The 23,589-nt window shown below is 64.6% G+C and overlaps 2 protein-coding genes and 1 long non-coding RNA gene across 3 annotated transcripts; 2 read left to right on the plus strand and 1 right to left on the minus strand.

Annotated features, from left to right (window-relative positions):
• Positions 1 to 394: 394 nt before the first annotated feature.
• On the plus strand, positions 395 to 2,883 carry LOC142023104 (uncharacterized). Its single transcript, XR_012648113.1, has 3 exons — positions 395 to 413; positions 2,629 to 2,772; positions 2,848 to 2,883. It is a non-coding gene; the product is annotated as an uncharacterized LOC142023104 (long non-coding RNA).
• Positions 2,884 to 3,042: 159 nt separating this feature from the next.
• On the plus strand, positions 3,043 to 10,467 carry LOC142023103 (fibrinogen-like protein 1-like protein). The gene is made up of 2 exons (XM_075013710.1): positions 3,043 to 3,156; positions 9,591 to 10,467. Exon 2 carries the CDS (start codon positions 9,593 to 9,595, stop codon positions 10,217 to 10,219), a length of 627 nt encoding a protein of 208 aa, XP_074869811.1. The 5' UTR covers positions 3,043 to 3,156; positions 9,591 to 9,592; the 3' UTR covers positions 10,220 to 10,467.
• Positions 10,468 to 16,870: 6,403 nt separating this feature from the next.
• Positions 16,871 to 20,940, minus strand: LOC142023106 (fibrinogen-like protein 1-like protein). Its single transcript, XM_075013711.1, has 3 exons — positions 20,913 to 20,940; positions 19,311 to 19,442; positions 16,871 to 17,948 (listed from the first exon to the last, which is right to left on the minus strand). The coding sequence occupies exons 1-3, from the start codon at positions 20,914 to 20,916 to the stop codon at positions 17,314 to 17,316; spliced, it is 771 nt and encodes a 256-aa protein (XP_074869812.1). The 5' UTR covers positions 20,917 to 20,940; the 3' UTR covers positions 16,871 to 17,313.
• Positions 20,941 to 23,589: the final 2,649 nt, after the last annotated feature.

The raw sequence follows: 23,589 nt of genomic DNA on the forward strand, positions 1-23,589 counted from the left end.
GGGGCTCTCGGGAAGCTGTGAACAGCCTCCGGTGTTTGCTTACCGAGCTGGTTCCGGGTTCCCGAGAGAGCCCCACCTCGGCGCTGGCCGCTGCACACCTGGGCTGTGCCAAGGACTCCGATAGCCCCAGATAGCACCGTGCCCTTCCCAGCAGGTGTATGACAGCCCGGGCCTCAGGGCATCACCTGAGCTACACAGAGCAAATAAACCCTGGAGCCACCAGCCCCCAGAGCAAATACACCATGAAACCAGCAGCCCGGAGCCCAGGGGCCCAGTGGGGCCGGCGGGGAGGGCCAGGCAGCGCCCCACCCCTGGGAAGGAGGGAGCTATACATGCTGCGTGCAGCTCCCCTCCTGCCAGCCTGCCCCTGCCACAGCCTCCAGCGCCGCGGTGTCCGCACAGAGCCGGCATGGGTGAGTCTGGGCGCCGGGCGCGGGCAGCCAGTGCCGGCCTGGCTTTTGCCTAGGCAGTGCCCCCAGAGCAGCCTGGCCTGGCCCTGCCCACGCTGCGCCCTGAGGCCCCGCTCCTGTGCCCCACTCTGTGCCTGTGGACCCCACACTGCACTTGTTCCCCCCCCCCGCCCCACTCAGCCTGTGCCCAAAGCCCGTGGGGCTGGGGCGGGGCAGCTGCACTGCTAGCCCAGAGCCCAGGCTGGCCATGGTCTGTGCCTGGCACAGCCGGCAGGCCAGGACTCCCGGTAGCTGCTGATCAGGCTGGCTGGCTGCAGGCTCACGCTTGGGCAGCCCAGGGCAGGCCAGTGGCCTCGGGCAGTGGGCGCAGGTTGGCTGGTGAGCAGGTCTCAGGCCAGGCGGAGAGCAGGGCCTGGGGTGGCTTGAGCAGGGCACCTCCAAACATGGTGGGGCTCAGGGCCAGGGAAAGGGCAGAGCAGGGGAAGGTCCTCGGGCAGATGGGTGGGACCAGGGCAGGTCCAACAATGTGGGGGACATCTGCCCTGAGGCCTGGTGATGGAAAAGGGCCCAGGGCTGCCGGCTGCTGCCAGAGCCTTGTGCCCTTCACATGGCAGCTGGAGCTCTGTGCTCCAATCTGGGTGCTGCTGAGGGCTGGCTGCCCCAGCCCCGCCCCGGCTGCCCGAGGCCCTGCCCCTCCTGGGACATGGGGCAGCCCCCCACACCTCGCCCAGGGCCCAGAGGGGCTGCCGGCCCCCTGGCCTGGGGCTACCTGCCCTGAGCAGGGCAGGGCAGGGGAGGGGGCTCACGCGTGATTCGTGAGCGTGCGTGTGGTTTGTGTAGCACGGTGGGCAGGCGGTTATGTCGCGCGTGGGAGGAGCCGCGTGCTGGGAACCCGACGAGGGGCGGGCTGCGATTAGGGGGCGTCCCTGCGGGTGTGAGCAGCTTCAGGGGTACTGGCCCCGGGACACCTGCCTGTCCTGGGGGAAAGTGGCTTCTCCAGAGCCCACAGCCCAAGGAAGAGCGTCTGATACTACAAGGCCGGGTGTCACCTGCCGGGGTTCCCGACCCAGCCAACAGCCCGCCCTTTGCCTGCGGGTAGCGCCCACCCTGCGGAGGAGCTGGGCAGCCTTTGGCCGCCGGGGGCCATGAAATGACAGTGAGCCCGGCGGGTGCCGGCGTGTGTGCCCCGGGTTCTGCGCCCTGCTTGCCCCTTCAGAACACAGGTGCTTGCTGGGGGGCTTCCGACTGCTGGCAACGCACCAGTCAGCGCCCCTGGGGACAGCAGGCAGTGCCCCGGGACTGGGGTAAGGCCGGGAGCCCTCCGCTGAGAAGGGACTGGGACAGCGCTCCCTGCCCAGACACAGCCGGCAGCTGAGACCGGCTGGCGGCGCCAGGAGTGGGATACAGCTGCAGCTGCCCGAGCCTGTGCCAGGCCCCAGGCTCCCGGCCTCGCTGGGGCGCTCCACAGCGACAAGCCAAACTGCCGATCCCGCTTCCCCGCTGCAGAGCGCGGCGGGGCTCAGCCCACGCGTGCACCACGCAGTAGGGGTGGGCGAGCCGGCGGCACCGGGGAGCGCGCTGGGTTCGAGCCCGTCCCGGCCCCCAGCGCCTGCCGGGCGGGGGCTTCGTCGCAATGCGAGCAGCCGAAATGGGGGGGGGGGGGCTGCAGCGCTCGCGTGGTCCAAGCCCAGATCGCCCCGCCCAGCCCAGAGCTACAGGAGAGCCCTGAGCTAATGGGGTTAATTCCCACCCCCATTCTTCGGGTGCGCGAGGTGCACAGCAGCCGGGCAGGCGCGGTACCGGGGCGCTGCTCCTGCGCTGCCCAGAGAAGCAACCGGCCGGCCCCGGTCCCGGGGGGGCGCTGGGCGCACTCCTGCGAGGCTCGGGAACCAAACCGACACCCGCAGCCCGCCCGATCTGCTGGGAGCGCGGCTGAGACCCCCCAGCCGCCGGGGGGACTCACCCCTCGGGGCGGCGCGGGAACCACATTTCCCAGGGCGAATCCGGGGGGCGGTGGACGCTCGCTGCTGTGTTACCCATGAGACGCCGCCAGGCTGGTGCCCAGCGAGGCCGAGTGCCAGCTGGAGAGCCCCGCCCCCCTCAGAGCCGCCCGTGCCGAGAGCGCACTTGGCCCATCACTGCGCCCCGAGCAGCAACGTGCTGCCGGGTGGTTCCGCGAAGGGGGCTGATGCTTCACTCTGTCTGCTCCCGTCCCCAGCAGCCCCACGCCCGCAGCTCCTGCTCCTCAGCTGCCTGGTGGCCCTGGCAGCCCCCGCCCTCAGCCTGGCCAGCCCCCGCCGGCACGTCTGGAAGAGATCTGCGGCGAACGCCACCGGGATGCAGCCAAAGGCACCTCCAGCGGGTAGGTAGCTCCTGGGTCCCCGCCTCGGGCCCTGCCGCAGGCTGCGGGGGGTAACGCTGGGTTTGCCCTTCCCAGCGCTGATCCGGCTGGTGAACGGCCCCACGCGCTGCGCCGGGCGGCTGGAGGTTCTGCACCACAGCGCCTGGGGCACCGTGTGCGACGACAGCTGGGACGTGAAGGACGCGGCGGTCGTGTGCCGCCAGCTGGGCTGCGGGGCGGCGCTCTCGGCCCCCGGCGCGGCGCACTTCGGCCAAGGCGCTGGGCCCATCCTGCTGGACGACGTCGGCTGCACCGGGGGAGAAGCTGCTCTCACGGAGTGCGCCCGAAAGCCCTGGGGGGAGCACAACTGCAACCACGGGGAGGACGCCGGTGTGGTGTGCGCAGGTAAGAGCCCGACTGCCGCACCCGCGCCGCCGTGGGGAGACGCCCCCTGCGCCAGCCCCTCCGCCCTCGCCCGGGGAGACGCCCCCTGCGCCAGCCCCTCTGCCCTCGCCCGGGGAGACGCCCCCTGCGCCAGCCCCTCCGCCCTCGCCCGGGGAGACGCCCCCTGCGCCAGCCTCTCCGCCCTCGCCCGGGGAGACGCCCCCTGCGCCAGCCCCTCTGCCCTCGCCCGGGGAGACGCCCCCTGTGCCAGCCCCTCCGCCCTCGCCCGGGGAGACGCCCCCTGTGCCAGCCCCTCTGCCCTCGCACGGGGAGACGCCCCCTGCGCCAGCCCCTCCGCCCTCGCCCGGGGAGACGCCCCCTGTGCCAGCCTCTCCGCCCTCGCCCGGGGAGACGCCCTCTGTGCCAGCCTCTCCGCCCTCGCCCGGGGAGACGCCCCCTGCGCCAGCCCCTCCAGCCTCGCCCGGGGAGACGCCCCCTGCGCCAGCCTCTCCGCCCTCGCCCGGGGAGACGCCCCCTGCGCCAGCCCCTCTGCCCTCGCCCGGGGAGACGCCCCCTGCGCCAGCCCCTCCGCCCTCGCCCGGGGAGACGCCCCCTGCGCCAGCCTCTCCGCCCTCGCCCGGGGAGACGCCCCCTGCGCCAGCCCCTCTGCCCTCGCCCGGGGAGACGCCCCCTGCGCCAGCCCCTCCGCCCTCACCCGGGGAGACGCCCCCTGTGCCAGCCCCTCCGCCCTCGCCCGGGGAGACGCCCCCTGTGCCAGCCCCTCTGCCCTCGCACGGGGAGACGCCCCCTGCGCCAGCCCCTCCGCCCTCGCCCGGGGAGACGCCCTCTGTGCCAGCCCCTCCGCCCTCGCCCGGGGAGACGCCCCCTGTGCCAGCCCCTCTGCCCTCGCACGGGGAGACGCCCCCTGCGCCAGCCCCTCCGCCCTCGCCCGGGGAGACGCCCTCTGTGCCAGCCCCTCCGCCCTCGCCCGGGGAGACGCCCTCTGTGCCAGCCTCTCTGCCCTCTCCCGGGGAGACGCCCTCTGTGCCAGCCTCTCCGCCCTCGCCCGGGGAGACGCCCTCTGTGCCAGCCCCTCCGCCCTCGCCCGGGGAGACGCCCCCTGCGCCAGCCCCTCCGCCCTCGCCCGGGGAGACGCCCCCTGTGCCAGCCCCTCTGCCCTCGCACGGGGAGACGCCCCCTGCGCCAGCCTCTCCGCCCTCGCCCGGGGAGACGCCCTCTGTGCCAGCCCCTCCGCCCTCGCCCGGGGAGACGCCCTCTGTGCCAGCCTCTCCGCCCTCGCCCGGGGAGACGCCCCCTGCGCCAGCCCCTCCGCCCTCGCCCGGGGAGACGCCCCCTGCGCCAGCCCCTCCGCCCTCGCCCGGGGAGACGCCCCCTGCGCCAGCCCCTCCAGCCTCGCCCAGGGAGACGCCCCCTGTGCCAGCCCCTCCGCCCTCGCCCGGGGAGACGCCCCCTGCGCCAGCCCCTCCGCCCTCGCCCGGGGAGACGCCCCCTGCGCCAGCCTCTCCGCCCTCGCCCGGGGAGACGCCCCCTGCGCCAGCCCCTCTGCCCTCGCCCGGGGAGACGCCCCCTGCGCCAGCCCCTCCGCCCTCGCCCGGGGAGACGCCCCCTGTGCCAGCCCCTCCGCCCTCGCCCGGGGAGACGCCCCCTGTGCCAGCCCCTCTGCCCTCGCACGGGGAGACGCCCCCTGCGCCAGCCCCTCCGCCCTCGCCCGGGGAGACGCCCTCTGTGCCAGCCCCTCCGCCCTCGCCCGGGGAGACGCCCCCTGTGCCAGCCCCTCTGCCCTCGCACGGGGAGACGCCCCCTGCGCCAGCCCCTCCGCCCTCGCCCGGGGAGACGCCCTCTGTGCCAGCCCCTCCGCCCTCGCCCGGGGAGACGCCCTCTGTGCCAGCCTCTCCGCCCTCGCCCGGGGAGACGCCCTCTGTGCCAGCCTCTCTGCCCTCTCCCGGGGAGACGCCCTCTGTGCCAGCCTCTCCGCCCTCGCCCGGGGAGACGCCCTCTGTGCCAGCCCCTCCGCCCTCGCCCGGGGAGACGCCCCCTGCGCCAGCCCCTCCGCCCTCGCCCGGGGAGACGCCCCCTGTGCCAGCCCCTCTGCCCTCGCACGGGGAGACGCCCCCTGCGCCAGCCCCTCCGCCCTCGCCCGGGGAGACGCCCTCTGTGCCAGCCCCTCCGCCCTCGCCCGGGGAGACGCCCTCTGTGCCAGCCTCTCCGCCCTCGCCCGGGGAGACGCCCCCTGCGCCAGCCCCTCCGCCCTCGCCCGGGGAGACGCCCCCTGCGCCAGCCCCTCCAGCCTCGCCCGGGGAGACGCCCCCTGTGCCAGCCCCTCCGCCCTCGCCCGGGGAGACGCCCCCTGCGCCAGCCCCTCCGCCCTCGCCCGGGGAGACGCCCCCTGGGCCAGCCCCTCCGCCCTCGCCCGGGGAGACGCCCCCTGCGCCAGCCCCTCTGCCCTCGCACGGGGAGACGCCCCCTGCGCCAGCCCCTCCAGCCTCGCACGGGGAGACGCCCCCTGCGCCAGCCCCTCCAGCCTCGCCCGGGGAGACGCCCCCTGTGCCAGCCCCTCCGCCCTCGCCCGGGGAGACGCCCCCTGCGCCAGCCCCTCCGCCCTCGCCCGGGGAGACGCCCCCTGGGCCAGCCCCTCCGCCCTCGCCCGGGGAGACGCCCCCTGCGCCAGCCCCTCTGCCCTCGCACGGGGAGACGCCCCCTGTGCCAGCCCCTCCGCCCTCGCCCGGGGAGACGCCCCCTGCGCCAGCCCCTCCAGCCTCGCCCGGGGAGACGCCCCCTGTGCCAGCCCCTCCGCCCTCGCCCGGGGAGACGCCCCCTGCGCCAGCCCCTCCGCCCTCGCCCGGGGAGACGCCCCCTGCGCCAGCCCCTCTGCCCTCGCACGGGGAGACGCCCCCTGTGCCAGCCCCTCCGCCCTCGCACGGGGAGACGCCCTCTGCGCCAGCCCCTCCACCCTCGCACGGGGAGACGCCCTCTGCGCCAGCCCCTCCGCCCTCGCACGGGGAGACGCCCTCTGTGCCAGCCTCTCTGCCCTCTCCCGGGGAGACGCCCTCTGTGCCAGCCCCTCCGCCCTCTCCCGGGGAGATTCCCTCTGCACCCACCCTCACCCGGGCCCCACACAGATTCTGGTGGGCCCCAAAGGGTCCAGCCCCTCAGTTCCTGGTCAATACACGCTTGGATCTTACCCGAATCACCGCGCGGGTGCCAAGCCCGTCAGCTCTCGGCATCTGAAGGTCACTTCCCAAGGAAAGGGGGAACTGGGTGAGAGGGAAGAAGTGGTCCAGTGACACATTACACACGTCAGCCACAGCGACTGAGGCAGCCAGTGATGCTGATTCTCGAATGTCTTTGCAACACCTTTGGCGGGTGGGTCCCCGGGCCAGAGCCCTGAGGACGGCACGAAGCCCAGAGCGACGTGGCCAGGGCCCCTCTTCCAGTTTTCCAAACGGAGGGGGAAGTTCTTTCTCCTTCCCTTCGGCCCTGGCGGGGCAATGTCAGCTCCCCCAGGTGAGCCGCTGTGGCCAAACGCCATTGCTCGCCCGCCCCGGCCCATGTACCGGGCAGGTGGGACAGATGTCTGGGCAGCTGATTCCAGCCCAGGTCCCCTGACCAGTCCTTGGACAAGCCCCACATTGCTGAGCTGAGTTGTCGACGTCTGCGTCTGCGTCTGAAGCCCATCGTGCTGGTGGGGGGGTCACAGGCTGGCCTGGCGCAGACACGCACGTAACAAAGCATCGCCGGCGTGCAGGACACAGCTCACTTGGGCTGCCCGGCGCAAGGGTCGGTGCCACTGTGCAAGGGGGACAGAACATCCAGTCACGTGACAGGGGTTCGTGTGGGTCAGTGGCTCTTGGCCCCATGCTTGGAGTCCCCCACGGCGGGCGCCTCCTCCTGGGCTGGGGAGAGCTGCCCGCTGTGGGCATCCAAGGCCTAGGCCTTGCTGGCACTAGGCCCTGTCGCTGTCCACCCCTCAAGCTACGGCTGAAGCCGTGGGCACACTGGGCACTGTGGGGCTGGGGTGCGCTGGGGGGCACCAGGCGAGAAGGGGCTGGGGGCGGCAGGCCAAGGGATGGGGGAAATGTGGCGGGGGGGAGCCCCGGAGAGAGGAACGAGGGGGTGATGGGCCACAGGGAGAGGGCAAGAGGGTCTCAGCTGGTAGCGCCAGAGGGAAAGAAGGGTTGGGCAGCGTGAGTGATTTAAAGGGTTCGGGGTCAGGGCCAGGCATGTGCCAAGCTCCCTGGAGCAGCTGGGCAAACGCAGGCCAGGTTTCTCTTGGAGCACGGCCCTGCCGGGAGAGGACAGCGGCCGAGGGCGCCTGTCATGGCGCAGGCAGTTTCTCAGCCGCGGGCACCCTTTGGGGCTGCCGCCGTTTGCCGACGCAGCGCCCGCCGGGCAGACAGCCGCAGGCGGCATGGGGGCGTCAGACAAGTTCTTAGGACTTGATGAAAACTGGGCTGAGCTGGCAGCTGGCGTGGGCCCGAGGTGGCTGCAGGGGAACGGAAGGCGATGGCTGCAGCAGCCAGTGCCAGCCTTCCCCCGCGCTGTTTGCAAGGGCGGAGCGGCCTTCCTCAGGCCTGCGCCAGCCAGGGCCTCCTGCAAGGTCTCTGGCCTGAGCTGGCCGGTGCGCCCGGGGCTGGAGCCCTCTGAGCTGTGTGATGGGCTGCGGAGAAGAGCTCTGTGGTTCCAGCGCTGCCGAAGGCCAAGCCCAGGAGGAAGAGGAGGCTCAGTGATTGTGGGGCCCTGACAAGGCGGGGGGATCCCTGGCTGCCGGGATGGCTGGCTGGCCTGGCGCTTTGTCTCCACTGGGGCGAAGTTTCTCAGGCCCGTGAAGCTTTGGGGCTCCGTCCCCATGTCTGGCAGAAGCTCTGCCTGGCCCGCTGGGACTGCCCAGCCTCATGTCCTGTTTTCCGCGGCATTTCCCTGCTTCTTCAGCCCCCGCGCCCGCAGACCCGGCGGGCACGTTCATGTCTTTCATGGCACAAATGGGGCCCGGTTTCCATGGCCTGTACGACGGGGCTCGTTGCCACCTTCCTTAGCCAGGCTGAGACTGAGGTGCTGAACCAGGGACTACTTGAAGCTAGGACTGGTGCTGGGGTTCCTACCCGCCCCCCAGATGTGGACAATGCCACCCAGGCCAGGCTCTCAGCCCACACCAGGTCAGGCCAGCCCGTCAGCCATAGGCAGAGCGGCTCCAGGGCTCAAGCAGTTTGGTGGTGGGGCTCAGGCAGGTCTCTTACCTTTATAACCGATCCAGCAGCCAGAGGTACCGGGCCTGGAATGCCCACGTCTAGCGGTGCCGGGGCTGATCGTCAGGGAACGGGGGAACAGACCCAGTGACTTGCTATGGTGAGTCCACTGACCACACTGAGGCCTCTGGCAGGATACCTGGGACTAGAGAGGCATCCAGCAGGGACCAGTCAGACAGACACCCACCACACACACAGCCACGGCCTGTGCATGTTTGCCCAGGGCAGACACAGCGCCAGGCATCTGTCTGTGCCACTGCCCAGTGTGGAGGTGTGAGGGGGTTCAGGGGTCCCCACGCACTGCGCCCCATCTGCAGGCAGGAGTGGCTTTCACTCAGCAGGTAGAACAGGAAGTTTATTAGGTGACAGAGGCCCAGTTTCTCACAGAAGAGTCAGTGCAGCCGGCAGAGACAGTCATTCCAACCTGTTCTGGGGAGAGGAGCCTCAGGGGTGCCCCTCTGGGGTGTAGCTTCCCCTCGCCTGCCTGGCTGCCTTCCAGCTCCCTCTCCCCTCTAGCTTCTCCCTGCCCCTCCGATTTAAACCCAGCTCGGCTCCTCCCTCCTCTTTGTTCAGGGCAGAGGTGTTACCTGCCAGCCTAGGTTATAGCCCCAGGGTCATCCTTAGCCGCTGGGAGCTGCTCTGCTTGTCTCACACATCCAGCCTGAGTCTCACCTGCACTGCCCCCACTCCAGCACAGGAGGGAGTCCTGGCGAACTGACCCAGACTGCCTGGGATGGGGCACGACCAAGCTGCTCTGACAGTTTCCTCTGCAGCGGTAACTCCCGGGCAGACGCCTGGGGGTGAAAATTACTGCCTGCCCGCCTGCACGGCACCCGCAGCGTAACCTGAGCCTAGAGCAGGGCCTGGCCTGGCAGAGGGTGTCCCAGGCTGGGTGGTGTCGAGAAGGGGCATGCTGGTGTTACAGGCCCTGGGTAAACCCCTCTGGGGAAAAGCGGCAGCTGTGGGTGGGGAGTCGGGAGGCCTGGCCCAGCTCACCCCAAACTCTGCGGCTGCATGTGGCTTTTCAGCAGAGATCACATGAGAGCCAAACCCCCATGTTAACCCTTTCTAGGCCTTTGTTTGCCCCTGCAAGCATACGGCGTTGCCCCAAATGGAGCTGAAGCAAGGCCAGCAGCTGCTTCAGCCTAATGCCACAGGGTTTAGTTAAACCAGCCTCTCTCCTGCCTTCAGCCATGCCCAAGGACTGCAGTGAGATCCCGGCAGACAGCCCCAGCGGCGTCTACCTAATCCAGCCCACAGGACTGCACCAGCTGGTGGTCTACTGCGACATGAACGAGACAGGCGGGGGCTGGACGGTCCTGCAGAGGAACCAGCGCACCACGACCATCACCTGGGCCGAGTCCTGGAGCACCTACAAGTACGGCTTTGGCAACGTGCTGGGTGACTACTGGCTGGGGCTGGAGTACATCCATCAGATCACCAAACAGAAGGTCTACCAGGTCAGGTTCATCATCCACAATTCCGCCGGCGCCGTGAAATACGCAGACTACAGCCTCTTCGATCTGGAGGACGAGTCCAGAGGCTACCGCCTGAGGCTGGGCTCTTACAACGGGACTGCCGGGGACGCCATGGCCTCAAACAACGCTAACGCCGTGCATGACAACATGAAGTTCTCCGCTAAGGACCAGGATCAGGACACTACGAGTGGGAACTGCGCGTCTAGCTATAATGGGGGCTGGTGGTACTCGGCTTGTTACTCTGCTCTGCTGAACGTCAAAGGAAGCATCATTTGGGGCAGTTTGTGTAGTGGGAACTGCCAAGCCTCAGCGATCCTCATCAAACCTGCTGCTTTCTGTTAGTCAGCCCTTCCCCACCTGCTGGCTGTGTCCGGGCCAGCCCCTGCTCCCCGCAGGGAGGGAGAAGGGGCAGCGAGTGTCGGGGCCACATCTCCTGCCCCGCTCAGGCCTTGCTGGGGGCACAAGCCGGGTTCCCTGGGAATCGGGACCACTTTCCTTCTCCTCCTGCTCCCTGCAGCCTCTCCGAGCTCTTCTCTGCTGGGCTTTGGGCTGGTGCGTTTGAATGCTATTAAAGCTGGAATAAAGATTTGAGAAAACCTGTGGCGTCTCTGGAGAGAGAGAGTTTTCCCCAGCCCAGACCATCTGCTTTCCAATTCCCGGGTCCAATGCAAACCCCTCAGGCTCCACCTTCCCATTTGTGGGCAGCACAGAGTTGTCACCTGGTCACCTCGGTTACCCTCAGCAGGAGCTCCCCGCCCTCTGTGAGCCACATACACACGTATCCCCCACTCCATCACATCTCTCCCGCCTTCCAGACTGAACTGAGGATGGTCACTCAGCTGGTGACCTGGAGAAGTTCAGGGCCTTCCCCGCTTGACAGGGCATCAGCTGTACCCTTACTGCTCCCCCTGATGGGTACCACCTCCATGTCATAATCCTGCCGGGGGGAGGCTCTGCATCAGGAGCTTGGCATTGGCCCCTTTCATGTGGTGGAGCCAGGCAAGTCCCGTTGGTTCCCTCGGGTTGGATGGGCTCCCTGCTTCAGCCTCTGTTCCATCAGCCACATTCTCAGGTCGGGCAGTCACAGACCATACAGCTGCTGCAGCACCAGCAGAAACAGTTCCTCTCTGGTCTGGACCCCCAGCCCATCTGCCCACCAGTCCATACAGCTGCTCCAGCAAATGTCTGGAAGTCCGTCACTGTCCAGTAAACAAAGGTACAAATGCTTTGTATCCTTGGCATTTAGCCAGACCACCAAAATGGTTGTGTGCCTCAGTTTCCCCTTTCATATCACCCAGTAGGTTTGGGACGTTCCTCCTCATGCGAGAGGTTGCAAGACTAGTTACAGAGAACAACAGCAATATTTCAGAATTACAGACTCCTTCAGCACACAACTCATGCTTCTACATCCATGTCAACATGTTACATGGCTCTTTCCAAACATTCTGTTCATGGTACAATTCTACAGCTTTTGGTAGCAGCACCCACTGGTTACAGCAGTCAGTGCGAGGAACAAGAACAAACCCATTGCAATTGTACACTGACATTGCTCTTAGGTAGACCACGACCATGGCTGAACCTTCTGGAGATTCTGTCATTTTATGGCTAAATGGCTGAGGTTTTTCCTTTACGCAACCAAGTTTTAATCTTCCCCCTTACCCCGTGGGGTGGGAATTTGATCTCTCTGGGTGTGCCCTCCTTCTAACAAGAGCTGGGCCATTGCTGATCCTCAGGCAGACTGGCCCCTCCCAGCTAGTCTGGAAATTTGCATACCACACTGCTTTCTGAAAGTAACAGAGAGGGAGCCATGCTAGTCTATATACTATCAGAACAAAAAAGCAGCCAGTAGCACTTTAAAGACTAACAAAATAGTTTATTAGGTGATGAGCTTTAGTGGGACAGACCCACTTCCTCAGGCCATAGCCAGACCAGGACAGACCCAATATTTAAGGCACAGAGAACCAAAAACAGAAATCAAGGTTGACAAATCAGAAAAAAAAGGATCAAGGTGAGCAAATCAGAAAGCAGAGGGCAGGGGGAGTCAAGAATTAGATTAAGCCAAATATGCCAAAGGCCCCTATAATGACCCAGAAAATTCGCATTCTGGTTTGAACCACATGTTAATGTGTCGAATTTGAATATAAAAGAGAGTTCAGCAGCCTCTCCTTCCAAAGTAGTGTGACGGTTCCTGTTCAGTAGCACGCAGACTCTTAAGTCATTAGCAGAATGGCCCACTCCATTAAAATGTTGGCTGACCAGTTTGTGGATCAGGAGTGTTTTTATGTCTGTTTTGTGCCCAGCTTTCTGAACGTTGCGTTGTGAGTCACAGATGCAGAATCCACATCCCTTACTGGCCCACCAGGCCCACAGCTCCTTTGTCCTTCCACCTCCAACTTCTGTCTCCCCATGGAATTGGAAGTGGAGTCCATCATAAGGATACAAGTGTTCCCAGCATCTGGAGATGGGGAATTGCTGGCCCTCTCCTGCAAGCAACCTGGAACAGGACCACACTGCCAGTACGCTGGTCACACCCAGTCACTTGGGTATCACAGGGCTGCTCACATTCCCTTACAGCTTTCACTTTACTCAGACCAACTTCCATTTCCTGAGACACCTTTACACTGTCTGCTCCGGACCCTTCCAGAGCACAGCCAGTGGTTTCACACTCAGGCAGGTCTTGGCCATCGGGAACTGAGACAAACTTCTCCCCAGACAAACTGCTGCCTTCTACGGACAAGCAATTTTCCTGATCATTCTCATTTACCTTGCTCCCATTCCCTGCAGTTACCACAGACTGCTCAGGGAAACTTCCAGGGGGAGTCCCTTCCTCACGAGTTCCCTCAAACAACAAATAACCTCCATCTGACTTTATAGGGGTCCTGATCCCTTGAGCCACAATCAATTCCTTATGGGCTTCAGCTGCATTCAGATCCATCCCCGGGGTCTTACCACCATTTTCAGCCACCCTAGGCCCAGGCAAAGAACTAACTTCCCCAGAAGTAGAAGTACCTTCCTTGCACAAAGGAACAGTGTCCTTATCAGGGATGCCACTGCCCATCCCAGACACATTCCCTCTGTTCCTGCCCCCATGGCTGATCTCAGACACATGCCCAGAAGGTGAAGCAGCTTCTCTCATGGACAACTTGCCATTCAAAGTGGACAAGCTGCTTTCCTGCACAGACACAAAGGCAACTTCCTCAGCCCAGGCCTGGAAAACTCTTCACAGGCCTGTCCTGGCCACCAGTAGACAATGAGTTGGAATTGCTCCTTCCCTCCTTGAGCTGTGGCAGGCCACTCGGTTCAGCGCTCCATGCAGTCCAGGGTTCCCTGCCCCGATCTGGGCTCACCCCTGCAGGAGTTTCCTTAACCCATAGCTCTGCCATTGCACATTCCTGCTGCCGCTCGTTCTCTCAGTTGTTCCCACCCTTGAATCTCAATTCAGTTTCCAGGTGCTGCTGCCGCACAGAGGAGTTGCTGAGGGGAGTTGCAGACTCACAGGCCGATGCCGCTGCCCCCACGATTCCTGGAAGAATCTCTTCAGCGTGTCATCCTTCTCACGAGTCACGCGTTCCTGGGAGTTAGGCCGTAGGCCGCTCCACCTTCTGGTACTGACTCAAACGAACTCCCAGGAGGAACTCGTCCTCGGGTGTGACACCCCCTCTCCAGGACCATGACCACACTCTCTTGGGTTTAGCCACAGGCCCCTCCACCTTGGGAACTGCAGCTCACTGCCCATCAGCACACCTGGGTCTCGCTGGCCCCCCCTTCTTCCTCCTGCGCCCCAGTTACTTACTGCCAGATGCACCATCCACAGGATGCAGTACATCCCACCGCTAGCACCAGCTGTCATAGGGTTCAAGGGTCCCCAAGCTCTGCACCCCATTTGCGGGCAGGAGTGACTCCCACTCAGCAGGAGAACAGCGGGTTTATTAGCTAACAGGGACACAGCGTCGTACAGAGGAGTCAGTACAGCAATCAGAGGCATCCAGTCCAATCCATGTGGGGGAGAAGCTGGGCCCTGGCCCCCTCCTCTGTCTGTCTCTCTCCCAGCCCAGACTCACTGCTTCCCAACTCCCAGTTCTGATTCAAACCCCTCAGGCTCCACCTCCCCCTTTGCAGCATAGACGTGTCACCTGGTCGCCTTGGTTACCCTCAGCACGAGCCCCACACTCTCTGTGAGCCACTCATGCAGATGCGCACACACACACACACACACACACACACACACACATCCCCCCACTACATCACACCTTGTAGGACTTTTCCGCATGCCCTTAGTTCCCATGTTCAGTGCAGCTGCCGAGACCCTGCAGGTGAGAAGGTCACAAACCCACACAAGCTTCTCTCTCCTGCTTCGTGGCAGGGAAGCGTCCAGGAACACTGCACGGCTGGCCATGGCGCCTGCGTCAGAGCATAGGGGCCCTCTGGACGGAGGCACCACTCTGCCCCGGGGTCCCTCGCACAGAGCCCTAGGCGGCAGCAGGTGCATCCTCGCACAGCCCTCTCCCAGCTGAGCTGGCGGCCCCCGGCTCTGCTGCTGGGGCTGAGAGGCTGAGGTCTCCTCTGGCAGGTGTGCTCCCGGGGCTGGCGCAGGGGAGACAAGAACAGCCACTCTGCACTGCTCGGCGCCTCACCCCTGCAAAGGGACTGGGGACATGGGCTAGCCAGGGCTTGTCACCGCCCTGGCTCCAGCGCTGACCCCACACTAAGCCAAGGCTGGAGTTTCATACTCAGCACCGCGTCACTCCAGGGCTGCCCATGGGCAGCGCCCCTGGCTAAGCAGAGACGCCTGGCGAGCCCTGGGGCACAGGAGAGAAGAACGAAACCTCCTGGCGTTGCTGCCGGGCGCTGCAGGTGGGCTGGGCAGTGAACGAGCCACCCCTGAGCCTTGTGCTGGCCCTCGCGCCTGTGCAAGGCGCATCGCGTGGGTCTGAAGTGCTGCGTCCGGCTGAGCCCTGCTTGGCTTCCCCGGCGGCCAGGGCAGGGGACTCTCACTGCTTTGGGGGTGCAGGCATGAGCACCGCCCTCACTCCCAAGCCAGCGCATGGAGGCAGAGTACCCTGGCTGCTCTCCCCCGGGCTGCCAGGCAGAAGGCCAGGGCCCAGCACTGTCCGGCCCAGGGAGGAGGTGGGGAGCCAAGAGTCACACCCCCAGACATGCCTGCTCCTCCCTTGTGTCCCCCTCCCTGGTGTGCTAGCTGGGGGCTGCCCCCTGCCATGGCCACTAGCAACGGCCTCTTGCACAGCCCTTCCTTCCCCAGAGCAGCCAGGATCCCAGCTGGGGTCAGAGCCGCCTGGGGCCAGTGCAGTGACACACAGAGAGGGGTGTGAGGCTCTGGGTCAAGGGTCCCCACACTGAATCCAGGCGCCCCTGGCCACCAGGCCCTCCCCCTCCCAGCAGCTGGGCTGGAGACCCCAGAGGCCCCTGCCTCTGACCCTGTGGGGGGGACCCTGTCATTTCCCAGCCCCCAAGCAGGGGCCCTGGGGATGGAAGCCTTCCCAGCACTGTGTCCTTCTGGCCCAGGGCGGGGGAGGCCCACTCATCACTCCCACTTCCCCTCAAGCCCTTGCCAGGGGTTCCCTCCTTCCCCCAGAGCCGTGGGACAGCTTCCCTGGCAGCAAAGGCCCCCTCCGGCCGCAGGTACAGCCCCTGCCCCGGGGGGTCCGTCACACAGAGGCCCTAGCAGTCGGGAGGAGGAGCCCCATGCAGCCCTCTCCTTGCTGGGACGGAGGGCTGCAGCGCTGCGGTCTCCTCTGGCACAGCTCATCCCCCCGCCCACCTGGGACATGCACAAGCCCCACCAGGGCCCCGGGCCATCGACTGCTGCAGCTCAGCCCCGAACTGTCAGATCCATGACTCAGACCCAGAGGAAGGCTCAGCCGCACTGGAGAACTACACAGCCTGGGGGGGTGAGCCGCATCCATCATTGCCTGCATGAAGGGCACAATGCCTCTCTGGCTGCGCAGCCCCAGCTTCGCTCACCCTCCCCGACCCTGGGGTGCAGGTGTGATGGGGTTCAGGGGTCCCCCTGCACTGCACCCCATCCGCTGGCAGGAGTGACTCTCACTCAGCAGGCACAACAGCAGGTTTATTAGGCAACAGATGCCCAGTTTCTCACAGAAGAGACAGTGCAGCAGCCAGAGACAGTCCTTCCAACCCGTCCTGGGGGGAAGACCCCGAGGGTGCCCCTCTGGGGTGTAGCTTTCCCCCTCCTCAGGCTGGCTGCCTTCCAGCTCTTCCCCTAGCCTCTAACTGCCACCCCCGATTCAAACCCAGCTCGGCTCCTCCCTCCTCTTTGTTCAGGGCAGAGGTACCACCTGCCAGTTGTAGCCCCAGGGTCATCCTTAGCCACTGGGAGCTGCTCTGCTTGTTTCTCACATCCAGCCTGAGTCTCACACATGCACCCCCCCCACTCCAGCACAGCAGGGCCTCCCCCTTCCCAGCCTGCCACCTTCTGCCCCAGCCACAGGGGGAGCAGACCCTGCCCAGGGAGAAAGCAGTGAGCGGCTTGCGCTGTCTAACAGGGTGAGACACAGCTTGATTCAAACCCTGGCGAGTGTATTGAACTGAGCTGGCTGCTTCACGTTCAATCTCTGGGAGAAGCGACTCGATGTGTGTGCTCACTAGTCCAACCCCTTCAGCCCAGCTGGCTGCAGCTGCTAAACCTGTTTGACAGTTTGAGCTGTAGCTTGTAACGCTTGGGGAGCTGCTCAGCATACAAAAGCCAGTGTCTGTCCTGTCCACGCTGAGGGAGCCGCCAGCTGGGTAATTGGCAGCTGACCAGGCAGGAGGAGTCAGCTCTGGGGTCCTAGGCTGGGAAGAACCGGCTAGAGCATCTCTTTGTTGGCGCCTGAGTGGCTGGGCAGAGCACTCATGGCGCTCAGGTTGGTGTCCCTGGTGGTGGGTGGCTGTGTGAGTGCGCGACCCAGAGAGGTTTGCAGCCTGGCATACCAGCAGAGCGTGCTAGGGCGCCCATGCTGGGGAGTCAGAGGGCCCACAGTATCCCACTTCTGGGTTGCACCCAGGGGAACCTGTCACGCTAGTAGTAGCTAAAGAAGGAGCTGACACAGAGTTCAGAATGTGTTGCTGATTATTTATCATGCCGAAATCTCCAGGGATACACCACTTACACCGGGGCAGAACGGTTACAGCAGTGGGTGTGACGGCTGGGAGTCCCTACCCTGATGCTGTAGGGAAAGCGAAGTCTGTGCCCATAGTAGAACCGATGCCAGCGAGAATGCTAAGCTGCTCATGACCCAGAGCTCAGAGGCCTCTGCTTCAAAGCAGGTTTCAATGGCGCCCTCGTAAAAAATGCCTGAAATGCCCCCGGATGACCCCGCTGTCCCTGCCACCGGGGCAGCCGCTTTGCTAGCGGCCGCTGCTGAAACGCGGCAGCGACTTGGCGACAGGCGAGGCCGGGCGGGGCCGCGGCAGGGTCAGCACACGTCTGTCGGCTTCACCAGGATGCGGGACGCCTTGCACTCCCCACGGCCGCAGAACCCAGCCCAGTAGATGTAGCCTTTTCCATTCGGCAGCACATTGTGACACTTGTCGTACCACCAGCCGCCGTAGCTGCTGGCGCAGTTCCCGCTGGACTGGTCCTGGTCCCGGTCAACTGTACTGAACTTCATGTTGTCGTGGATACCCCCGATGCCGGACTGGTAGGTGGTGAAATAGTCCTGGCCAGAGCCGGAGAACCTGGCCAGCCTGAGCGGGTACCCGCTGGCCTCCTCCTCCACGCTGAAGATGTCGTACTCGGCGAAGAGGGTCTGGTTGGACTTGTTCTCCACGACAAAGCGGACCTTGTAGGTGTCCTGCTGGGTGAGCAGGTACAGGTACTCGTTGCCCAGCCAGTAGTCCTGCAGCACGTTGCCAAAGCCGTACTTGTAGGTGCTCCAGGACTCGCGCCAGGTGATCTCCGTGTTGTACGAATTCCTCTGGACGACGGTCCAGCCTTTGCCGTCGGTGTCCATGTCGCACCACACCACCCGAAGGGGGGCGCCGGCCGGCTGGATGACGTACACCCCGCTGGGGCTCTCCAGGGGGATGTAGCTGCAGTCCCTGGGGAACCCTGAAATGCCACACGCAGCCAGGTCAGGACCCGGAAGAGCCAAACCCAGCGGGCAGCGCACGGGGGCTGCCGGCACCGCCACAGGACAGCCGTGTCTGCTGGGCTGGGCACGGCTAGGAGCATGCAGGACCCGCCATGCACATGGGCCTGGGGCCAGGGGGCCCAATCCAGAGCCAGGCTGCAGCTGCTTCCAGAGCTCTCCTGCCCACTGCCGTGCTAGGAAGCAGGCAGGTGAGAGGGGCTGGCTGGGGTGCGCGCCCCGCACTCCCCCCGAGCCCCAGCCAACGGACGACCCCCCGTGCCCATAAGGGGGAGCAGGCTGCTGCCAGGAGGCCCGGAACTTTGGGGGGTGAGAGCAGCATCAGTGACCTGGTGTGTGTGGCTGCAGCCCCCTGCCCCCATCCTCACCTCCCCCTTTTTCTGCCCTACGCCCCCTGCCCCCGTCCTCACCTCCCCCTTTTTCTGCCCTACGCCCCCTGCCCCATCCTCACATCCCCCTCTTTCTGCCCTACACCCCCTGCCCCCATCCTCACATCCCCCCCACATTTGGCCCTACACCCCCTGCCCCGATCCTCACCTCCCCCCCACATTTGGCCCTATGCCCCCTGCCCCCATCCTCACCTCCCCCTTTTTCTGCCCTACGCCCCCTGCCCCCGTCCTCACCTCCCCCTTTTTCTGCCCTACGCCCCCTGCCCCCGTCCTCACCTCCCCCTTTTTCTGCCCTACGCCCCCTGCCCCCGTCCTCACCTCCCCCACATTTGGCCCTACGCCCCCTGCCCCCATCCTCACATCCCCCTCTTTCTGCCCTACACCCACTGCCCCCATCCTCACCTCCCCCTCTTTCTGCCCTACACCCACTGCCCCATCCTCACATCCCCCCCACATTTGGCCCTACACCCCCTGCCCTGATCCTCACCTCCCCCCCACATTTGGCCCTATGCCCCCTGCCCCCATCCTCACCTCCCCCCACATTCTGCCCCACGTCCCCTGCCCCCATCCTCACCTCCCCCCACATTCTGCCCCACATCCCCCCAGCCCTCGCCCTCACTCCCCCTCCCGCCAAGCCACCCCTTGCCCTGAGCTGCCTACACCCCCTGCGTTGGGCACCCTGCACTGCACCCCACACTTGCATTTCATACAGGGCCCGCAGTATTTCCACCCCCCCTGCTCCTGCCCTTTGGGCCCCCTGCGGGGTGTGATACGGCAGCACTGTAAGATGTGGGGGACTCATAGCTCAAATCCAGCCCACAGCTTGGATCCAGCCCCCAAGGCTCGGGGCACCCACTGCAGAGTGTAGACCCCTGAGCCTCATGGGGCGGGACAGGACGGGGGTCTCTGAGGCCGTGTCACAGTAAAACTCACCACTCTGGGAGCGGGGGCTCTCGCTGGCCGCTTGCGCCACCCCCGGGACACAGCTGGTGCAGAGAAGAGTCACTGAGGCCATGGCCAGGAGGACCAGGCGTCCCTGGCAATGGCCCATCCCAGCCTGGAGCCCTGCGGGAACAGGAACCGCTGCTGTGAGCGCAGCTGAGCAGAGAGAGGCCTGGGCCCGGCGCCCCCGGCGTGGTCCTGCTCCTGCGGACAGAGGCTGACGGTTCCCAACCAGAATCCCACCCCAGGGAGCCAGACTGGGGCCCTGCTCTGCCTCCCGCCGGTGCAACAGACCCTGGGGTCAGGCAGGGCGGATGGGGAGCAGCTGAAGCAGCATCTTTGGCCAAGGCCCCTTCCTCATGCTGACAAGGGGCTTAGCTCTTCTTCTCCTCTCTGGCCTCCCTCTTGCTGCTCAGCGGATGGCCGCCTGCCGCCCTGGCGAACGGCTTACCGGGCGCGTTAGTCGCAGCACTGCTGGCAGCGCTAGGGCAGCGACTATTCCCCCCGTTCAACGCTGGTGAGGCCACGTCTGCAGCGCTGTGTCCAGTTCTGGGGCCCCCAGGATAGAAAGGGTGTAGACACACCGGAGAGGGGCCAGCGGAGGACAACGGAAAATGATAAAGATCTTAACGGCCAGACTGGGTCAGACCGATGGTCCATCCAGCACAGGTGCCCCAGAGGGAGTGAACTGAACAGGGAATCCCTGAGTGATCCCTCCGTCACCCACTTCCAGCCTCTGACAGACACAGGCCAGGGCCGCCACTCCGACCCGCCTAGCTAACAGCCATTGGCAGACCTAACCTCCATGAACATCTCTGGCTCTTTTTTGAGCCCTGATAAAGTCCTGGTCTCCACAACAATCCTGGAAAGAAGTTCCACAGGCCGACCGTGAGCTGTGAGAAGAAAACTTCCTTTTGTTAGCTTTCAGCCTGCTCCCCGGCAACTTCATTGGTTGTGCCTAGTTCCTACGTTATGGGAACAAGCAACCAACTTTTCTTCTTCATTCTCTTTCTCCACACTGGTCATGATTTTTAGGGGGCTGGAGCACAAGACCTATGAGGAGAGGCTGAGGGATTTGGGCTTGTTTAGTTTGCAGAAGAGAAGACTTAGAGGTGATTTAATAGCAGCCTTCAACTTCCTGAAGGGGAGCTCTGAAGAGGATGGAGAGAGGCTGTTCTCAGTGGTGACAGACGGCAGAACAAGGAGCAATGGTCTGAAGTTACAGAGGGAGAGGTGTAGGTTGGATATTAGGAAAACCTGTTTCCCCAGGAGGGCGGTGAAGCACTGGAACGTGTTGCCGAGAGAAGTGGTGGAATCTCCATCCCTGGAGGTTTTTAAGTCCCAACTTGACAAAGTCCTGGCTGGGATGATTTCGTGGGGGTTGATCCTGCTTTGGGCAGGGGGCTGGACTCAATGACCTCCTGAGGTCCCTTCCAGCCCTGGGATTCTCTGATTGACAGAGGATCAGGGCCCCTCCTTGTCCTCGGCTTCTCTCCTTCCCTTGCCCTACTCAGAGCATTCTGCACCTGCAGGGGCAGGTCCAACCCAGAGCCTCTGGCGCAGGAGCAAAGGGTTGGGAGGAAAATAACTCACCCATTCGGCTGGTGCTGCTGAGCAGATGGACAAGAAACCTGACAGGTCCGTCTGCCTGTGCCTGAGCCCCAGATGGTGATTTGTCCCTTTATAGCTGCACCAGCAGCAGCCCGATCCTCACCCAGCTCACCTCGGAACTCTGTGCACAAGGAAGCTCTCCTGCTTTGTTAGGCTTGGGCGTTTCTTTACCCACGCCAATAAAAAAGGGCTGGGCAGCACCAGCTCCGCCTGCCAGGAGCGAGGGGGTCCGTTATTGACACTGGCCTAGGCCTAGTCATCTCTGGAGAAGTCTCGAGGCACACGGGCAAACAAGGAACAGGATGGGAGGAACCCGGGCCCTGAAGGACTTCGAAAGCAATCTCAACAGCTGATAAGCAGGGGCAGATGGAGCGTCCGGCTTGGCCCAGTCCGGCCCTCACGTGTAAGCGGGGAGGAGGGTTTGGGCCAGGGGCCAGCTGTGCAGAGCTCACCCCATGAGTGGGCACAAGCTGAGCCCCTGGACAGCAGTCTGAGTGCAGAGCCCAGGCCTGGGCCCACCTAGCACCTGAGCCCCATGGGTGGCAGCTGGGGAGAAGGGGATGTGGTGGGTCTCCGTGCAGGGGTGGCTTTCCCACACAGGACCGTGATGCGGGTCCCCGCGTTAGCTCGGCCGTAGGAGCAGTGGCTAAAGGCACGGCTGGGCTGGGGAGCTGGTGGGTTACACAAGCAGGCACGGCTTAGCCACGTGCCCAGCATCCTGGCAGGGTGAGACCAGAGGACGTGTGTGGGCCCGTCCAACCTTCTGCAGCAATGATGTGAGAGCAGGAGGAGCCTTCCTGAGCCCTGGAGTGCAGACCCCAGGCCTGCAGGCAGCTCCCCGGTGCCACCCTGCCCAGAAACGTCGCCGCGCCCGCTTGAGTGAATGGCCTTGTTTGCGCCCACGGCTCCGAAAGGGAGGCTCTGCCCGGACCACGCGCCCTGACCAGGTGTGTCACACGCCTCCCCCCATGGAGCTGCAGTGCCAGGTGTGTCACACACCTACCCCCATGGAGCTGCAGTACCGGGTGTGTCACACGCCTCCCCCCATGGAGCTGCAGTACCGGGTGTGTCACACACCTACCCCCATGGAGCTGTAGTACCGGGTGTGTCACACACCTACCCCCATGGAGCTGCAGTACCGGGTGTGTCACACACCTACCCCCATGGAGCTGCAGTGCCAGGTGTGTCACACGCCTCCCCCCATGGAGCTGCAGTGCCGGGTGTGTCACACACCTACCCCCATGGAGCTGCAGTACCGGCTGTGTCACACACCTACCCCCATGGAGCTGCAGTGCCGGGTGTGTCACACACCTACCCCCATGGAGCTGCAGTACCGGGTGTGTCACACACCTACCCCCATGGAGCTGCAGTGCCGGGTGTGTCACACGCCTCCCCCCATGGAGCTGCAGTGCCGGGTGTGTCACACGCCTCTCCCCATGGAGCTGCAGTACTGGGTGTGTCACACACCTACCCCCATGGAGCTGCAGTACCGGGTGTGTCACACGCCTCCCCCCATGGAGCTGCAGTACCGGGTGTGTCACACACCTACCCCCATGGAGCTGTAGTACCGGGTGTGTCACACACCTACCCCCATGGAGCTGCAGTACCGGGTGTGTCACACACCTACCCCCATGGAGCTGCAGTGCCGGGTGTGTCACACGCCTCCCCCCATGGAGCTGCAGTGCCGGGTGTGTCACACGCCTCCCCCCATGGAGCTGCAGTGCCGGGTGTGTCACACGCCTACCCCCATGGAGCCGCAGTACCGGGTGTGTCACACACCTCCTCGCATGGTGTCTGCTGTGCCAGTCCCGGGCCCTTCCATGGTGCCCCACTGCTGAGCAGCTCATGCTCCCGGGACCTGCTCCTCACCCAGAGCGCGCTGGCCGCCTCCGTGGGGTTCGCCCGCGCGAGGCTCTTTGTGCTGGGCGCCTGCGGCTGCACCGGCCCATGACACAGGCTCCCTGAGGCTGTGCAGAGGGGGAAGCTGGCAGGTCACTGCGGTCCTGCACTGCTGCCTGGGCTCACCCCCTGGCACGGGTCAGCAGTGCTCATCTGCAGCTGGCTGAGGGACTTGAGCACCACCTAGTGATCACCTAGAGAGCTGGTGAGTTATTCCACAGGCAGTGTGCGCACCAGGGCCGGGAGCTGATTCCTGGGGGAGTCACCCTGTGGAAGTCAGGGAGGCCTCAGAAGTGCCCCATGACTGCCATGGGCTGCTGCAGTGATGGGCCGACTGGACCAATGCAGAGACATGTAGTGGGCACTGCCAGGATAACAGTGTCACCGGCTCTTCTGCTGCCTGGGGCCTTGGCTGAAAGCCCCAGCTCCTGGAGCCCCGTGAATTTGTGAGGCTCTCCACTTGAGTCTCTAATAGGGAGAGCTCTGCCAAGTCACCCAAGAGGTGCCATGTTTGCACACACGGGGATTTCAAGCCACCCCCAGACATTTGGGGGACCTGGCTTGTGACTTTTGGTGGCTTGTTCAGTGCTTGGCTGATGGAGTCAAATTTGCAAATGAATTGCAGGTCAGAAATTTCTCCTTCCATTTTATTCTTGAAATGGTTTTGGTGCAGGACTGCTACCACAAAACAAAACCATTTCAACTCATTTTTTTTTTCAAAAATAAAATGGAAGGAGAAATTTCAGAACTGCCATTCATT

This window comes from Carettochelys insculpta, chromosome 19 (genome assembly GCF_033958435.1).
Source record: "Carettochelys insculpta isolate YL-2023 chromosome 19, ASM3395843v1, whole genome shotgun sequence".
Lineage (NCBI taxonomy): Eukaryota > Metazoa > Chordata > Testudines > Carettochelyidae > Carettochelys > Carettochelys insculpta.

What these genes read in the sequence shown, in the direction of transcription:
- LOC142023103 (XM_075013710.1), top strand. Translation starts at nt 9,593, where the DNA reads ATGCCCAAGGACTGCAGTGAGATCCCGGCAGACAGCCCCAGCGGCGTC.
- LOC142023106 (XM_075013711.1), bottom strand. An exon ending in GAGCCCCCGCTCCCAGAGTG is followed by an intron (nt 17,949 to 19,310) that starts GTGAGTTTTACT and finishes GTGGCATTTCAG; the next exon opens with GGTTCCCCAGGGACTGCAGC.